Here is a 19,669-nt window from a genome sequence, read left to right on the forward strand (position 1 = left end):
GAACCAAGGTTTTACTCGGATAAAAAAAAAACTTTTTTTAATATGGCTCCCAATCAATGTGTTCCGCTCTCCCCTATACTCATGAAATTATTGGTATTTTTTGAAATATTTGACGTAGAAAATTGTGGCATTTTTTTTTAATTTTTGTATTTCTTATGTAAATATTTATGAAGATGCTTCATGAATTCAGTTGTATTTTCGTTGGTACGTTTTCTAATAATTTAATTTGTTTTATTTTCTTTTTGTAATCGTCTATTTGCAAATATGGAAAGCACTTACATTACTATCATACTCACCTATATTACTATCCTAGAATACAATATTACAGTAATTCATCATCTTTTCAAGTATAAATTGCTTAAATACACATTACAAATAATTTTCATCAATTCTTCTCATTCATCTATTGTTAATTTATTATTATTATTAATTTTTTATAAAAATGAGATGAGATTTTCTCTTATTTTAAATATCAATAGAAAAAGATTTGAAAGCCACATTTTGAGTTGCACGTTGAGAAGATGTGAAATAACTTCATTAAGAATTTTTATAAAATTTTTTATAATCGTCACATCTATAAGGAAGATTAATGTCGATTAATTAGACAATTTACGTCATTCACAATGTTTTTTTCTGTTTTTCTTTTTTGCAAAAAAAAAATACTATGTCACATTAGTTAAAAAGAAAAATGTGTTGTGTTAAAAAGCAAAATTTTATCACAATTCACATTCTTTTCATGGATATTTCTTGCATTTAATATAAATGTTTTATTTATATATATGAATTTTCTTGAAATTTATAATTATAATTTTTCATGAAACGTTTTTTAATTTCATTCCAAAAAACCTCTCAATTACTAAAATTCTTCTGATTTTAATACTCACAAAATGCAAATTTTCTAAACTTAAAAAGAAAATTTAAAAGTTTTTCTCATTTATCTCTTTTCTTTCTTTCTCAATAATTTAACAAGGAGTATCTTAAAAGAACATTTCACTCTCTTTACTTTATCTTCTATATTATGATAAGTATTATTTATATGGCAGTTTTTATCCATTAATTCGGGTCAAGTTATATTATATATACTCACACATTCAGCTTTCTAATGAATCCTTCTGTGTAGTTCTCTCTACTTTCTCACTCAAAGAAGACTCAAGAGGAAGAAAATTTATAGTCACTGGAAGTTTTGTCACGGAAGTCTTTAATGTCACTGCAATGTGCATAAAAGATCGAATTAATCTTGGGATATAGACTCTTTAAAACGCTTCAGAAGAGAATTATTGAAAGAAATAAAACATAATTCCTAATTGTGAACCACTTCCAATAACTTTTGAGCAAGGAATAGGAAATTGAGAGGAAGGTCAAAGGAATAAAAAAAACTGCTAAGAAATAAAATTATCTCTTAAAAGACAGATTTTAGAAACCTTCTTTGGAGAAAAAAAACTTAATTTGCGGTGCACAGTAGGGGAAATCTCTAACAATATGAGAATGCCATACGATAAATTTTGGTGGTAAATTCGGGAGCAGGATAACATTAGAGGTCAGCCAGCATCAAATCGCTATTGCAAGGAGCTCTCTAAAGCTCTCAGTAATTGATATAAATCGCATTTTCGAATAGCTTTCCCGAACTTGCCACATAAAAAATTTTAAATTTGTCATATGAAAATGTCATGCAGTTACGGAATTCCCCTACAGCAGAGATGTGCAAGAACCGTTTGAAACCGAACAAATGTCTAATGAAACTTGTACGTCAATGGTCAAAACGGTCAAAACGCTTACCTGAACAAACTTATTTTGACGTTTATTCGGTTTCAAACGGTTCTTGCATACCCCTGCCCCAGAGGGACATTGTCCGTGTCAATGGGGATTATATCGAAAATTTGAAAAAAAAATCTATAAGATTTTGAATGTTTTTTGACTTTGTTTAGTAACGTTGTTTACTTTGTTTTCGTTCATATCAATAAATTACGTTTTTTTAATTTAAAAAAAAAAGAAAGAGAGAGATAAGTCTAGATCAGCTTATTGTAAGTGAGATTCTTAACGTAAACTCACTCGGAATGCATGCAAATTCGATTTAGAGCTGAAGTTGGGGGACGCCATTCAGTTATCTTGAATCAAATTCGTGAAATTATACAAATTTTGTATTAAAACCAAAATATCAAGGATTTGGATGGAGTGACAGAAAAGTGTTATATGGGTGAAATGTAGACCAGAATGTTCTCTATAATTTTGCCGTAGAACTTGATCTAATCGATTAATCAGAAGCCGAGATAATCGACGTTGTTTGTTTCTGAACTCGTTTTTTCGACCAGATCGTTCCAAGTGTTCATTTGATGAACTTCAACTGTATCAAAGAATTGTTGTATTTTGTAAAACTTTCCATTTAAAACCCTATTTTAAGTGTCTTGGCGGAGTAGAGGCAGTCAAATTGGCATCTGAGTGGTTTCAAAGCGTTATTATGGGAAAAATCAATTTTTTCACACTTAAACGACAAAATCGGACAGATGGCGTAGTCTGATCGAAAAATGATGTATGGAGGAAATATAGAGACAAATGTTCTCTACAATTATGTCGAAGTAATCATCAAGATCGGTTAAGCACGTGTCGATATAATTGAGGTTATGTGATATTGATATTGGTTTTTCGACTGTGGCGCCCCTGGTGTTGGTCCTACGAAGATCAAATGTTCTAAAAGGTTGTTGCATTTTGTGAAATCTTTCGTTTGAGTCTAAAATCGGTCAAATAGAACCAGAAGTCTGTTATTGATGAGCAGGAATTTTGACGATGAAAGTGTCATGAAATGGGCGGTCTTTTGCAGCTACAGCAAGATACCCAAAATCTGGATTTCCACTAAAAATCTAGCAGAGAAGTATCAGAATCTTCTAAAGATCGTACTGACTCCATTTATTCAGATCTAGCTCCTTGAAGATGTGATCTTTCAACAAAACAACGCGTTTTATAAAGGTTTTAAGAAAAGAAATTGAAGATTTCTGACTAGTCAGTGCTTTGTTCGGGTTTACATCCATTAGAGAACCCTATAGGTGATACTATCCCGTCAAATTTTTGAGGACTGCTGTCAATACAATCCATCTGTAGCGCTGAAACTGCCATAAAACGGGTGGAAGGAAATTACTGGGGAGCCGCTTTAAAAACTATATGTGAGCAGTGAGCATAACAAATCACTTAATGAATAAGAATTTTAGGAAAGCAAAAGATGTTGCCGGAGTATCCAACACTACCTCACCGGAGAGACGCTCACAAATTATATACTTTTTTACGCGAAATACAGGATCCAGCTGGGAAATTTCACCCGAAATTTAAAAATTGATTCACTATTAACATAAACAGAAACAATTTTTAATGAAAACTAACCAATTTTCATGAAAAACACCGAAGAAAAACCTTCTGGACTTAACCCTTTAAGGATGATTGAAACACCGGTGTAACATAAAGAAAATAATTTTTCCTGACTACATAAAGTTATTTTTTCCTTATGTTTGTACGTAATTGCAAAATAGAAGATTGAAGGAATCTAGAATATTTTTTGGAAGTCTCCAGTTATTTGCTATATACTAAATATTTAAGCTTAACCCTTTATCGACGAGACACTTTTTACGGACTCAAAATCAACATCAAAAATTAAACTGAGAAACATAATCAATGACAAGTCTTACATCTAACCTTGGAAAGTCTAACAGAGTCTGATTCGATGTATTTTGTGCTTCTATGAACGATAGGGACAAAAATAGCCTAAAAATTTAAGTAAATTTTCTGACAATACCAATGAATAATATTTTTCGCTTTAATGAAAAATATTACATATGAGTATTGTAGTTTTTATTGCCAAAAGGGTTTTGCTTAAAAAAATTGGAAGTATAAAAAATAAATAAAATCAATTATGAATTTGAGAATTTAAAAATTCTCAATTTTTGAGCTTAAATATTTACTACATAGCAAATAACTAGAGACTTCCAGAAAATATCCTCGAGTTCTTCAACATTCTACTTTCCAATTATGTACAAACATAAGAAAAAAATAATTTTAGGTAGTCAGGAAAAATAATTTTCTTTATGGGACACCGGTGTTCCAATCGTCCTTAAAGGGTTAAAAATGGCGAATTTTTAAATTTTCAAATTCATAATTGATTTTATTTATTTTTTATGCTGCCAATTTTTTTTAAGCAAAACCCTTTTGGCAATAAAAACTACAATACTCATATGTAATATTTTTCATTAGATTTAAAATTATCATTCATTAGTATTGTCAGAAAAATTGCTTAAATTTTTAGGCTATTTTTGTCCCTATCGTCCATAGAGACAAAAAATACACCAAATCAGACTCTGTTGGCCTTTCGAAGACCAGATATAAGACCTTTTATTGGTTTTGTTCATTGGTTTCATTTTTATTGCTGATTTTCAGTCCGCGAAAACTGTCTCGTCGTTAAAGAGTTAACCACAAATCGTAAGACTGCTAGAAACACAATCGATTTGTCATATTTTTTGTAAGACTCTTTTCACACTGAGCAACGCAATTTAAATTCAAATTATACTTAAAATTTAACGTTCTTTGTGTTAATACGTCCTAAAATGAATAAATATTTGAAAGCAAAATGAATTCATTGACTATTCGAAGATAACATACATAATTTTAATTAATTTATTTCCATGGCCGAAATTACACTCAAAGTGGCCGAAATTAGAAGCTTGTCGAAATTTGGCACACTTCCCCTATTTTAGAATAATTATTTAAACAAAAAATAAGGAAACAGGAGATAGGGACAGGATATTAGTCACGGAAAAATTGGCAACTTTTAATAGTTTAATTCTAAAAAAAAACAAAAAACTAAATGAAAAATTGTAGAAAAAATCTTGTACTCACTAGTTTTAAATTGGAAGAGTTTGTCTCTCTACTGACTGTCTTTGGTGGGGCATTCGTTCTTCAGTGCATTGACGAGGGCAACGGTGAGCTGACTGAAAGATGGCCTTTCCTTAGCACTCGTAGTCCAGCAAGTCATTAGAATGGGCCTTAGGCATTCAGGAGTTGCCTCTGAAATACTCCATTCGAGCTTTCCGGCTTGAGCCTGTGCGAAAACCTCCTCATTGGACAGACTCTCAAAGGGAATTTCTGTTGCTCGCGTAAATAATTCCCACACTACAACTCCATATGCCCATACATCACTCTTTGTGGAGTAATCATCATCCTGAAGGCATTCCGGAGCTAACCATCGCAGAGGAATCACCTGATTGCGATACTTAAAGTACTCACGCGAGTATTTATCTCGACTTAGGGCAGGATAGGAAATTTTGGCGCGAAAATCACTGGAAATCACACAATTTCTCGTAGCTAAATCCCGATGAATGAACTTTGCCCGATAGATGGCATCCATACCACGGGCAATTTGATGGGCTAGTGTAAGAATTTGTGGTACATTGAGGGGCGGTGGTGGTGATTTTTTATCATCATCAGCCCCAGAAGTTTTCCCCGATGTTGCCAGGAGAAATTGCTTCAAATCACCCCAATCGGTATACTCGAGAACCAAATAGTGAGGATCTTTGTCACGGCACAGCCCAAAAAGGGCAGATACACTACGATAGGAAACACTACGAAATAGATCAATTTGTCTCTTAAATTCCGCACAAACAGCCTCATCTTTGACCTTATTGAGAGCCTTTATCAAAACCAATTTGTACGTAGTATCATTCTTCTTCTCTTCATCCACTTTGATCTCATTGAACTCCTCAATGGACGTCTTTGAACGCCTCTTTTCACTTTCAGTCGTCACTTTGGCATCCACCTTGCCATTTTCCATCACCCTTATTGCTCCTTCCTTGATCTTCCCCACAAAAACATCCCCAAATTCTCCCCGACCAATGGGAATGATGTCAAAGAGACTCGATCGTGCTAGAGTAATCTTATCAAATTCATCTCCAGACTTCTTGGAGCCCTTTGAGTGTCCACTAGAAGCATCATCACTTCTGTGTTCACCTCCAATAGCCACTCCATTGGCTTTTTTAGTACCCTTAGGCTTCAGACATGGTTCAACTTCCCCATTTCTCCCTTCAGCATCAACTCCACCATCCCCAGTTCCAGCTGTGCCATTTTCCTTCCCCGCCACATTCATTCGATTCTTCCTGGCCTGACGCTTATACCGACACCAAAGCATCAAAGCCACCACGAGAATAATATAAGCAGCAGCAAAGGACATTGTTATGAGTACAGCTCTTGTGATAGTAAATCCATCGGATGTCTCTTCACCCGTCGCACCAGCTGCCAAAATATCCCCCAAAGAAAAATCCCATTTTATTCACTTCCTGCCCAAAAAACTTCCCCAAAGATTAACCCCATCAACTCACATTTAACCACCAATCGTACTTCCTCCCTCTTCAATCCAGCACTATTCCCAATCGTACATCCATACTTTCCCTCATCCTCCGGATGTACCTCAGCTATAAATAGTGTCCCATTGTCCAGAAGACGAAAACGACCATCTTCAGATGCATTCACATTGAGATACTCCAAATCTTTGTCCCACTGAACTGTTGGCTTTGGATCCCCAATTGCCTGACAGTGAAACATTGCTATTCCCATTTCAGATGCCTGAACAGGACCCTCCGGTGCCACGAGAAATCTGAATGCAAATGCATTAAAAGCCAGAGATTTACATAAATTTAATATTTATCCATTTTATCACTCTTTAGCCGAGTGAGCAACAGGTGTTGCTGGAGCGAGAATGACTCTTGAAATCTTGCCAACATTTATTCAGAGTATATTTTTGAATGATTTATCAATTTTTCATCATTTAATCTATTTACTCAACAAATAATATTAAAAAGAAAAAAAAAGAACTCTGCAGAAAAAAATCAGATGAACTAAGAAACTAGAATTTTTTTTTCTGCAGCAGTAGAGGACACCGGGATACAATTAGCCTGTGGATTTTTCTCGTTTCCCTTAAAATGTATATTGAGTAAAGAATTTTTTAATGAAAGTGGGAATACATCCCTATTATTCCTTGAAATATTTATAATTCTGATCAAAGGCGTACCCAGGATTTCAGTAAGGGGGGGGGGGCTAAGTCTTAAATTTTGTTGGCCTGGGGGAGGGTACATAATTTTTATTTTGAAAAAAAAAAAAATCCTATCTTTATTCATTTCTGATAATAAATAAGCATATGCAAAAACATTAAATAGTGTTTTGGAGCTTATATTTTTTTAAACTTAATATGGAACATTGGCCTTAACATATCGTTTTGTGAAACCCTTCAAGGCAAAAAGGACTATCAGTCTTTAGAGAATTAATTTCCAGCTTTGACATTTTTATTTAACGAAAATTTACTTAAAACTAATAAACAGAATATTTTTTTCCAAATTTCTTTTCCAGCATAATAAAAGAAAAATAATTCAAGTTCTTGGGCATAAGAAGAAGATTTAAACTATATTTTCTGCATTTTAATTTTAAAAAAAAAATCAAAATTCAGCCATTATTGAGCTATGTTTTCTCATATTAAAAACGTTAAATTTCCTGTTAGGTTATGAATTAAACTAGTCCTCGAACGAAGGATTTTATGTTTACTTGATCATAACTTGTTCTATAAAACGAAACATGGTGTAAAATACTTCAAAAATGCCATTCGTTCAAGGACGCAACTTCAATAAGGGATATGCTGTTGAATATGACAATGATGATGATAATCAAAGACTGGTTCGACTCATTAGCTAACAGGAAATATTTGGTTTTTGGATTTCGGATGAATTTATTTCAAGAAATCTTGTCCATCGAAACGTAAATTTTTTTCAAAAAGATCTCCGAATTCCGAAAATCAGATCCCTACAGCAGAATTTTTAAAGGAAAATTTCAGAAAATATACTTTAAATGTTGTGCTTTTATATGCATAAGAGCTTGATTAAATAAAATTTTTATTATGTTGAGAAAAAAAGTTAGAAAATATGCTATTTTCAGCCTCTTTTTGACCCGCATGGCCCCTCAACAGATCAAAGTTCAAAGTCAATATACGACCTCAGCTTTAATTACATACATATTCTTAAATTTCACGTCTGACTGCTCCATTTGATGGCTTCAAATAAACTTTCGGAGTCCTTGGTGCTTTTTTTAAGCATATTTTTAAAATGTCTTAAGGCCTCTACACATTGGGAGTAATTTCCAAAAAAAAAAAATGCTTTTTAGAAGGAAATTTTCTGCACTTCTCTAGGTGGAAACGTCACAATATTCTGTGAAAAATGCAATTTTTGACGAAAACAGTTCCCAATATGTATAGGCCATTAAGAAGAAGATTATTAAAAATAATCGGTAGAATCATTTTAAGAATTTGCTATCTTCTCATATGGTCAACCGTTAGTGCCAAAAATACGATTTTTAGAAAACTCAAGCACGACTTTTCTAAAACATATTCTAACACTATATTTTTACTTTTTTTTTGTGGATTTTTAGGCTTTCTTTATAAATTCTTAAATATACCTTAAATATGTGAAAAAGATTACGTGACAACTTCCTTCTTTTCGAAATTACTGAATAAATTTATTACTGAAATTATGTTAGAAAAAGAAAGCAAAAATAGTTACGAAATATTTGCCCATTTTTACACTTGTTTTAATTCTTGAATGTAATACAGTACGTACAAAAGCCTTGTCCTGCCCCCCCCCCCCATTGGGCTTTTAATAGTTTTTGAGTTTTTATAAGTTCATTATTGTATTGACCACAAATGAGCAGTAAAACATCAAATTTTAAGAAGTGACTAAATTTACAACTTTAAAAGCCGTAGAATTTTCATGAAAGTTTCGATCTTTATGAATTGAAAAATTTGACCCATTTTTGGAAAGATTTGGAGCTTTTACTGGTCAAACCAATTTTTTTTGCTGAGGTGAATATATTTTTTACATTTAATTTTTTTGACGCTCTTAGGAGAGGTGCAGCTGCCCCCCCCCTGCCCCTAGCTGAGTACGCCCATGATTCTGATCCTGTTATGCTAAAGGAAGAAGTTTCGAGTCTTTTGAGGTCACGGTGTTTGTACCACTTTTAGAGCCCAAACGGTGAGAGATAGAGACTTGGGATCTTCGGGGAACCCCACATAAGTCGACCTTGGGACCATTTACCCTCACTTAGCTCACTAACCCCCCCCCCCCCCCCCCCGAAACTACAGTGGGTGTCAATAGTTTGTTACCTAATGAATGTTTGAGAAATCAAGTGAAAAAAATGATAGAAAAAATACTTTTTCAATTTTTTTTTTTGCAAATGAAAACTTTTGATTTCTCAAAAATGACCAACTTTTGGAAAACAAATATTTTTGATATGAAATAAAATTAATAATTTTTTTGAAAAATATAAATAATAACTACGGATTACAGGGAACTCATCTGCAAAAAGAAAAATTTTAAAAAGTATTTTTTTCTATCATTTTTTTCACTTGTTTTCTCAAACATGCATTAGGCAACAAACTATTGATAATTGATACTCACTGTATGTTTTTTCGGGATTTTCGTATGAATCCGAATATGATTCGTATGGAACGGGCGGACACTGAGGGGCATGTTAGTGATCCTAGGGTCAACTTATGGGGTTCCCCGAAGATTCCAAGTCGCTATCTCTAACCGTGTGGACTCTAGAATTGGCAACAGCCTAACGGACAAAACTAAGCAACTTATGACGAAGAGTAATGGATCAACTCTTCATGTAGAAAATTTCACTGTTTTCAAAAACTTAAAAAATCAAATTTACTTAAAAAGATTGATATCACGATTTTTTGTAAAATGAGTATAATATTACTCATTCTCCCATTCAAGTAATACACTAAAAAAAAGTTCTCATTTTTTTCAAATTCAAATAACAAAAAAAAATAAAGTTAATTGAAATAATAGTGTTGAATACTAGTTCCTTCCATGAAAGACTATTTTTCGATTTTGTAAATGGAAGTATTTCAGTGAATGTAGAAGAACCTTCTGGTAAATTCTCCTGGAAAACTTTTATCTGTTCAAATAGCAAAGGTGGCAGAGAAATAAAACTCTCCATCTTACTGACCATTTAATTAAAAACTTTTACACATTGAAATTGCCAAGGAGTAATTTTTCAATATATTGTCGCGTTCATTTTGTGTATTTTTATTTCTCACTATCTCTCAACTGCTAATTGAGATTTTTTCATTATTTTTTTTTAGGGGAACAATTTGTCCAACTTTCTATATTATATTCTGATAAAATTCCAATAAAATACTTGAGATTTTCAATGTTAATTAAATCGCAAATGCAATGTTGAATGACTATATAAAATTGGTTTGGAAGACAATTGACTTACCGTGGCGACATGACAACATTTATCGTGACTGTAGCATGAATCTCCCCTTGACGATTCTTTGCTGTGCAACTGTAATTCCCTCTGTGATCTGCAGTGACATTCCTAAAGATCAGAGTGCCATTGATGTCATCAACGGAGTCATCAATTGCCAATGGACCCTCCCTATGCCACTTAACTTGTGGCGATGGTGTCCCTTGGGCTTTACAGTGGAGCTTCCCCATTGCACCCAATTCCAGATTCTTCGATGTTGGTCTGGGCATAAATTTTAACTGTTCAATCACTTGGACATCAAACAGTGGACTAACAAATTTCAGCTCATTAGTTGATATTGCTACCACTTGGCAATCATAATTGCCCTCATCCGTTGCCACGGATTCCACAAACATTAGACTTCCATTGTCCTTGGACACTGTCACTCTGGGATCTTCCCGGACAATTGAAACATCCCCACTGAGTTCTGTTGAATCTCCCATTGGGAGTTCATCAACTGTATTGATATCCAGGGATCTAAAGGGTTTGCCATCTTTGCGCCATCTTATGGACAGAGGAATTCCATGATCAGTAAATGCACAAGCCAAACGAATTGGCTTCCCTTCGTCAATCACCACCGAAGCCTGTTCCTGCTTCATCGTCTCACCCACATTCAAGTCCAAATCCCTATTTTTTCTCTTTTCCCTACACAAATTCACCTCTTCATCACCCTTCTGGAGATTCCGAATCACCACGAGATTCTGCCCATGACATGGCACCCTTGATCGCTTTGCCGGAATTCTCAAGATAAAATTCCTCCGGCTAAAGACACTTCCTGCCTCATTGTGACCAGCACATCTATAAATTCCATTGTCCTCCTTCGTCACGCGACGAATGTGAAGTTTTCTCCTCGTAAAATCATATTTTTGTGGTTCTTTTGTCAATTTCACACCATTCCTAAACCACTCAATACGCACGTGTTCAGCCCCACTGCCCACAATAATGCACTTCAGTGTCACATCATCACCCTCCTGAATGGCTGGTGAGGCCAATTGAACAGCAGCAGAATGAATCCCTGAAAATCAATCACAACAACAACAAAAAAATCTAATGAAAAATGCATCAATCCCTTCGCAGCATCTTCATGAATTTATTCATTTTTGTCCTCTCAAACCATATCTTCTTCATAACTTCCAATTAAAACTCATACTTAATATTCCATAAACCCAATTTAATAATAATCTTTAAAAATTTTCATGGTGAAAAACTTTGCAAAAAAAAACAGCAAGAAACCCCGTCAATTTTCAAGTGAAAAATAAATGAAGATTGATTGGCAGGAATATAGGAGGAATCAAATAGGGCAAACCCGCCACCACCATACACAAAAAAAAAACAATCCACAATCATCCCATCAAACCTTAAAAAGATACTCTTGAGAGAATCCCACAACATGATGCAATAAATATCTCAAAGAGAATGATCCAAAAGTGACAGAAGAGGCGAACAATGAGATGAATTCTTGCCTTAATCATCCCAAGAATACCTTCAGCAGCCAAATAGCAAAAACCAAAAGAAAGACAAGTAAAAAATGCAGAAATCACATTGAATTGCCAATGAGGCATTTTTTTGTAGATACGACCCCTTCTTCTTAAACCACTCTGAGAATTTTATCGAAAATTTATAGCACGGGCGATAACTCGTTTTGAGAAAAGACAGAACTACCGCACCTTCGAAATCGAAGATGCTTATTCAATTTAAAAATTACTAATTTACCAATTTAGATTAATCCATAAATATTTTTAGCATTTTAATTATTTTAGCCTTATAATGTTCATTTGAGTAGGGTGGTATCACCACTTCTCGCCAATGCCCCACTTCTCGCCACTTATATTGAAATCGCTATTTCTCGCAATTTGTGAAATAAATGAGCCGCAAAGTTCTTTGTATTTTTACTGCTGCTACGTATAGAGTCGAGAAATAATAATTATTCGTTTTGTATTTACGATTTTGAACATTTTTTAGAGTAATTATTTTTAGCAAGTGCATCGAATCCAATATTTCTTATTAAATATACTAAGTGTCATCAAATTTTCATTAAGCAAAAAATACCTTTTTGGATCAATATTACTATTTCATAATAATAATTACTATTTCATTTTATATTATTTTTATATAAAAATGAGGCATGGCGAAAAGTGGTAATATTCTGGAATTTATTTTACCACCTGTCGCCATATCTTTTCAATAGGCGACGCTAACTTCACTTCGTACATTCTCAGTTGTCAGATCTGCATTTTTTATTTTCTGCAATAGACCTATAATTTGATTTCTCAAATAAAAGTGAAGAAAAATCGTTTAAAGTCCGTAATAATGAGGAAAAAAAAAGCTGAACGTATTCCTTTTATAACATTGCCTAAAATAATCAAGTTTGGACCTTTTCAACTGGGTGGCGAGAAGTGGTTACAGAACTGGCGAAAAGTGGTAAAAAATGGCGACGAAGTGGTTATTTTTGCATTGTTAATAAAAAATAGTAGCCGTACTCACTATGGCGCTGTTATCTTGTAATATCGTTATCTCGTTATGTTCTCGTAATGTATTTTATAATTGAAAAATTATAACAAGATAACAGATTACGGAGATTACGAGATAACAACGCCATAGTAGCCGTACTCACTATGGCGTTGTTATCTCGTAATCTCCGTAATCTGTTATCTTGTTATAATTTTTCATTTATAAAATACATTACGAGAACATAACGATATAACGAGATAAAGATATTACAAGATAACAGCGCCATAGTGAGTACGGCTAGTTTTTTAAGTAGTCCCGCGTTAAATTCTAGGACTATTGTTTTCACGAATTTAAAGCCAATACATCTAAGTAGTTTTGTGTCAAATTTGAGTTATCTTGTAATAAGAGTTCAAAAGTTATAATAAAATTAATTCTTCTTTTTCCTAAACATGGCGATAAGTGGTTACTCCACACTATAGAAGTATCTGAAGAAAAACAAAATTCACAAAAATTTGTCGATTAGTGACAAAGAATTATTAACATAATTTTTATCAATTAAAAAAAAAAACAGTGTGAAAAATTCGCGAAGCAATACTTATAAATAAGAAGTAAAATATTAAAAATTGTAGATGAATTATTTGGTACCACTAATGCGTATAAATTTAAGTTAAAGTACACAGTAAAAATTTTTGACACTGACCAAAATATTGGAACAAGTTTTCCTTGGAACAATTTTTTTTGGAATCAATTTGTAACTAGAGAAGATATTTGTTTGTTCAAAAAAGTTTTCTTTACAGTTTTGTTACGAAAAATAGTTACAATTTTCTTTGAGTTTTCTTTTGGAACAGTTTTGATACGGTGGAATGTCTACAAATTTGAGTTGATTTCGTTTTATACAAATTTGTTCCTGAAAGTTGGAATAGAATTTGTTGCACTTGGCTGTTTTGTTCCCACTGTCAAGAACAAATTGGTACATATTTTTTCATAACAATATTATTCCTACATCTGTAACATATTTGTTCCAAAAATTTTCGATGTCCGTGGACGAGGTAATTTTTGGAACGAAATTGTTACTCATATGGGGAATCTTTTTGTTCCCATTGTCGGAAACAAATTCATGTAAAAGATTTCGTCTTACAGTTAAGGCCTATACTTCAGTCGAGATGGATTTCGGTGGCGAAAGTTCATAAGGAACATCAAATAAGAATACACTTAAGAGTGTTTTATACAGACGCGTGAATGACGAAATTATATGAGAGTGCTGGAAGCAGGTGGGGAAGGGAATCTCGAATTAAAAAAGTGAAACCATGTAGCACGAAAATTGCTACAGATTTGGCGTTCTCCTCGCTTCGGTGTAAGAGTAGGGATACGATTTTATACTAGACGAGCTATTTTTTTGGAACAAATTCGTTACTAATATTAGGTATCTTTTTGTTTCTCCTAGAAGATACAAATTTATTCCAAAAATTTTCGGTGCCCGTGTATGAGCTACGTTTTGGAACAAATTCGTTATTAATATTGATTATCTTTTTGAGTCTCGTAAAATGAACGATATTGTGCCAAAAATTATGGTCTCCGTGGACGAGCTAATTTTTGGAACAAATATGTGTCGAAATTATTAGTATTACATTTAATGCCAGAAAAATTCCTTCTAGTTATAACCTAAAGGAGAGTAGAACTTGGCACACTTGCACCAAAAAGTGAGTTTTCTTCTATTTGACTAATTGAATCCCTAAATAAGACAAGCCCTCTTGTATAAAAATTACAAACGAGAAGATTCTACAAAGAACTTCGAGTCACAGAAGCCACATTAATCTTTCAATGACGAACTCTGATTAAAAAGCTCCCACTTACACCCCCGACAAAAGAGTTTGCAATGCAAAACGTGACCTATCGATAAGGGAAGAGACAGGCTAAAGATCAACTTGATAGTTCGAAATCACAAATGGTTCAGGATTTTTAAGGATCCTACGAGAAATATAATCGAAGAGTCTAAGATCATAAAAATACTTTAGATTCTATTAAATAGGTTTGCTGTCTTCATGTGGTAATATGAAGTTTAAAAATTTATTGAGATCGATGTATGCCCTTCCGATCGTAAAGGTACGAAATGCAAGGATACATTTCGTTTTTTGATTGGCAAAATTTTCAATATAACAAATTTATTCGGTATAGAATAAGTTGAGTTAAATTGAATTTTTGATGAGACAGTAGAGGTTTCCAAGAACCTTATTATATTTAAAAGAAAACAATAGCTAAGAAATTTAGCGGAGTGCTCGAGCTTGTAAGATTCATTAAGAAGAGTTATCCTATACCCGTTTTTACAATATCACCATGAGTGTTGCTAAAAAACTACAAATTGAATAGTTGAGTTTGGTTCTCATTAAAATGCAAAGCTTAAACCTATATAATTTGCAAAAGTATCATCAAGTTTGTCTATGTTAGATAAATATAAACTTGTACAAAAGCTACAAAAGTCAGTCACCTTAAGTTCAATTTTCCCATTTTTCTCTCCTGTTTATAAATCCCCTTGGCATCGCTACATCCGCCAAAAAAAAAAACATTCTGTATTCATTTAATGGTTTCTTATCAACTAACAATAATTTAACGAAAGAAGCCATGCAATAAAATCACCAATATACCTGAAATTTTAGCCGCAAAAAAAAACTTTCCTGAAAGAATCCTGCGCAATTGATAAGAATTTTTAAGTGATAATTCTTGTATAGCAAGCTAGCGGTGTCATCAAACGTATTAAGAAGTTCGAAATTAAATACAATTCAATTGAAAAAAAAATCGTAAATTTAGCGCCCCCCTCCCCCCTAAAAAAACAGACTAATGTTTTATCTCACCTCATCCGATTGAATATTTACTTTTTTCCATTAACTGTTTATTATCCATATAATTCTTTTCTCTATCACTCACAAGGGATTTTCTTGAGTACATTTAGGTGTTCTACTCTTGGGTAAACATTATAGCAAAGGTATATTTAACTGTTGAATGGGTTAATGGGGGCTTTGTCTGAAATTGACAAAAAAAATATATTCTGAATCATGGTATTCCACTTCATATTGATGATAAACTGAATGGAAAGAGTGTAAAGGTGCCACAAATTGATAATCAGATTCAATTTTGGGTTTTATCGATAGTTGGAATAGGAACACAAATTGAAAATTAATTATTGCTCGAACTCTTAAGAGAAAGCAATGTAATGAATCTAATGAATTTAAATGTCTTACTTCTAATGTGCTGAAATGCGGCTGCCGCCGGCTTATCACAATCTATCCCATTAAGGAAACGACATTAAGACTGCCAATTATTGAGTGGGACCAATTCAGCAGAAATAAGTTATTTGAGGGAGAAAGTAACAGATCGGCCAATTAGGCATGTGATATGCTGTTACAAGATTAAAGTGAGTATGAGATAGTACTGAGGACACAAATAGTAAGGAATTAAGGGGTATCTCCGGTCTAACGAAAAAAATTGTCACATTAAATCGAAAACACTTTTCTGTCTTGCCCAGAGCCTCCGGTCCCGATACAGGGGGGGTGACATTAACTCTGAAAAATGCGACCAGTTTTAGTGTAAATTTTTTCCTGTTTTCGTACACATTTCACGAGATATCTCCAAAACTACGTAGGTTGTCAATTTAGGGTTTTCGGTTGCCTTTTCGTTATTAAAATTTCCTTTATATTGTATTACCATTATTTTCTAATTCATTCTACAATGACAGGAAACAGCTAATAAACTCAAAAGTTTTTTCGGCACGCTAGAAAAATATGGGAAACATAGGAAACGTCATACCCCTGTCCCGATATGAACCTTCTGCAGTGGCCGATTAATTGTGTTTTCGCGGACTGATCTCTGAGGAAAAACCGCGAAAACACAATTCAGTCGACTACTGAGGAAGGTTTATATCTGGACCGAAAGCTCTGGAAAAGACCAAAAAAGTGTTTTCCTCTTAAGGTGACAACTTTTTTCGTTTGCGAAAACAGAAGATACCCTTGCTTAACAAGGAAATCACGCGAGTTCCCATCGTTCAGTGTAGGGGATTATGCAATGATCCGCACAGTCGTAGAGATTAGTGACTGGTAGCCCCTGGACTAGCCCAGCTTAATGGTGATTCCAGGGTGCAAATAGACGAAACAGAATCTGTCACATACCCGACATTTACGTTTGTGAACAAAGAAGAAGCATAGAAAACCCAAAGGAAATCCCAGTAAAACTAGCCGCAGACAGACCAGATGGAACGTATGAAAAAAGCACCGCATGTGAATCTTCTAAGAACTACTTCATGGGCAGCAAAATCAGATAAAAGATGCAGGATGGCGCAAGTCAACCAAAGATCAACTCTACGGTCTCTCAGACACGTAGTAGTACCAAAAAACTGCTTACGTAAAAACAGAAGAAAAGTGGACTTATGCCCTAGACACACTGACGGCTTAAGCCGAGAGACGACTTAGTGGAAAATGATGAAAATGTAGTTTAACCATTATTTCTAATATAATTACGCTAAGCCGTCTCACGGCTAATCTTCAGGTCTGTCAAGGCCGTTATGCCGAAAATAGACATAGACTGATCCTGGAGAATACTCAGATCGAAAAATTTGGCGGTAAAGGATCAGCATAAACATATACTGAGGATTAAGGATCAAGGATTAGCGTTCTCAGCATAAATTTTTGTTAAATGTCTACACTTTGATTGCTGAAACACTTCATCAAAGACTATCAATGGATTTTTCGTACAGCAAGGACCACTATGACCTTCCCATTACTCCATTCTTAATTACTCTCCATGTTTTATCACCCAATTGACATTTCGAAAAGTACCCAAAACCGCCCAAAGTGAAGTTTTATATTTTTGGCACTGGCGTTGATGTCGCTAAATCTCGTAAACTTCACTAGACCTCACGAATTTAGAAGATCAGCCTGATCCTCCAAATTATGGGCTGATCCGTGAGTGTATCGACCCCAAGCCACATTTTTCGGGCTGATCCCTAAGCCGATCCCTGTGTCTATTTTGGACTTTACTCTCATCATGGATTCCGGGTTTTGACGTCGTTTTCTTAAATAGGATTTGTATCGTAACTGATATGATGCATCGCCTAAATTAGTTAATCCTACGGATAGACAAGGACTTATGATACCAAGCCTCATAGTTCAAGATATACTATATTATTTTGTCATATTTTTTTTTAATATAAACCAGATGTTTTGCTAAAAAAAATGGTAGCGCGCGCTGTTTGTCCAGGAGTACATTATGGATCTAGAGACTAATCGGTTAGTGAAGGAAAGAAACACAGGGTTTTCGAGTTACCGAACGGTTTAAAAGTTACGGATTATATATTGAATCGAAATCGTTTAAATGGTCTTTAATTTCGTTGTAATCTTAACATGTTTTCATGTTAAAAACTCTGAGAACATTTGCGTCATCAGATTCTTAATCCGAGAGACAGGGGCCCATCAAGCCTCATAAAAAAATGAAGATATTTTTCACTTTTCCTTGTAAAAATTTTGCAGATATTGCACCGTGACTTAAACAAATTTGCTCGTAGTTCTTGTAGTATTTCGGCGAACATTATGAAATATGTATTTTTAGATAGTCGTTAACGCACAATTTCGAAATATGTCAGACTTACAAGTCAATTCTCTTTAGGAAAAAACTTGCCAATAGTCGTCAGTGCCTCTATGCAAAAACGTATGGAAAAATGAAATGTCGAGAGGCCCCTGCCGAGAGACCTCATCAAAATATTAATTTGACTAAATTCCAATCAGTTTTCCATTAACTAAGCAGTTTCTCGGCTTAAGCCGGGAGACGGATTAGTCAGAAACTGATGGAAATGTAATCCGATCATTATTTTGATTATAACTACGTTAGGCCGTCACTCGGCCTAAGTCGTAAATGTGTCTAGGGCATTAACTTAAGGAATGGGACATTTAAAGCTTGGGACATGGGACAGTTGGGTTTAATCCCACAATTGATAGTATACTGAATCACGACTGCGAGCACTCTACGAACTCTCCTTTGCCATTGTTTTTTATTTATACTGACTTTTATTGACTCAAACGTACAAATACTCTCACTATTGCTCAAACCGGCAAAAAAAGCAAGAAAAAATACAAGTCGATAAGGAAAACAAGACAGCAAAATTTCGTAATAAAAAAAGACCAGAAAGAGTCCCAAAAGGAAAAGGTGATGAGATATAAAACGATAATTATTGCGCCTACACGATAAAATGTTATGGATTTTGTGGCAATATCATCATGTTTTCTTCATGTTTCTTCTCCCGAAAGAAAAAGGCAATCAAAAAAGTTTTGCCGATTGAACTGTGGATGTTTTGAAAGTGAAAATTCCAATCAAATTAATTTTCCGGTAATTTTAATTTTCTCTCTCATCTCGCACATTGATATTCTTACTTTTTGGTATGTACAAAATTGGTGTATCTGTTTTGTGTCGATAGAAAAGGAGATGAAGTCTAAGGAAAAAGAATTTCTGGTATTTTTTTGCATCTTTTCTTCTGCTCCAATCTCCTCCTCTGTTCTTGTTTCTCTCGTTTTTTTTTATTATTTTGCTTCCTTCATTCCTCTTCAGACCATATACACTTATAAACTTCACACAAATCTCCACAAAAGATTCACTCCATCTCCCTTCTTCTTCATCTTCAATTTTCTCAAAAGCAATAACACCAGCAAGAAGAATATTTCCAAGGAGCCTCCCATTCTCCAATATCTTTTCAAGATTATGGTGTTCATTTAATGATAGGTTTCCGCTCCAAATTACCAATTCGTGTTGGCTTTTTATTTAATTACTTTAATATCTCATTCCTCTGATATCGCCACAAGGTATTAAAATATTGTTTGTGGTGGAAAATTGAAAGAAGTTTTTACAGGAA

General features: G+C 34.1%; 1 protein-coding gene across 2 annotated transcripts in view; it reads right to left on the reverse strand.

Moving 5' to 3' along the window:
* Window positions 1-378: 378 nt before the first annotated feature.
* LOC129803496 (tyrosine-protein kinase-like otk) overlaps window positions 379-19,669 on the reverse strand; it is a 55,012-nt gene continuing 35,721 nt past the window's right edge. For both annotated transcript variants that reach the window (XM_055850097.1, XM_055850096.1), the window contains exons 4-7: window positions 10,300-11,344; window positions 6,351-6,625; window positions 4,876-6,264; window positions 379-1,207 (exon numbers count right to left, since the gene is read on the reverse strand). In XM_055850097.1, the coding sequence (XP_055706072.1) occupies window positions 4,904-6,264; window positions 6,351-6,625; window positions 10,300-11,344 (2,681 nt within the window). In that variant the 3' untranslated portion in view covers window positions 379-1,207; window positions 4,876-4,903. The remainder of the gene's footprint in view (window positions 1,208-4,875; window positions 6,265-6,350; window positions 6,626-10,299; window positions 11,345-19,669) is intronic.

This window comes from Phlebotomus papatasi, chromosome 2, assembly GCF_024763615.1.
Source record: "Phlebotomus papatasi isolate M1 chromosome 2, Ppap_2.1, whole genome shotgun sequence".
NCBI lineage: Eukaryota > Metazoa > Arthropoda > Insecta > Diptera > Psychodidae > Phlebotomus > Phlebotomus papatasi.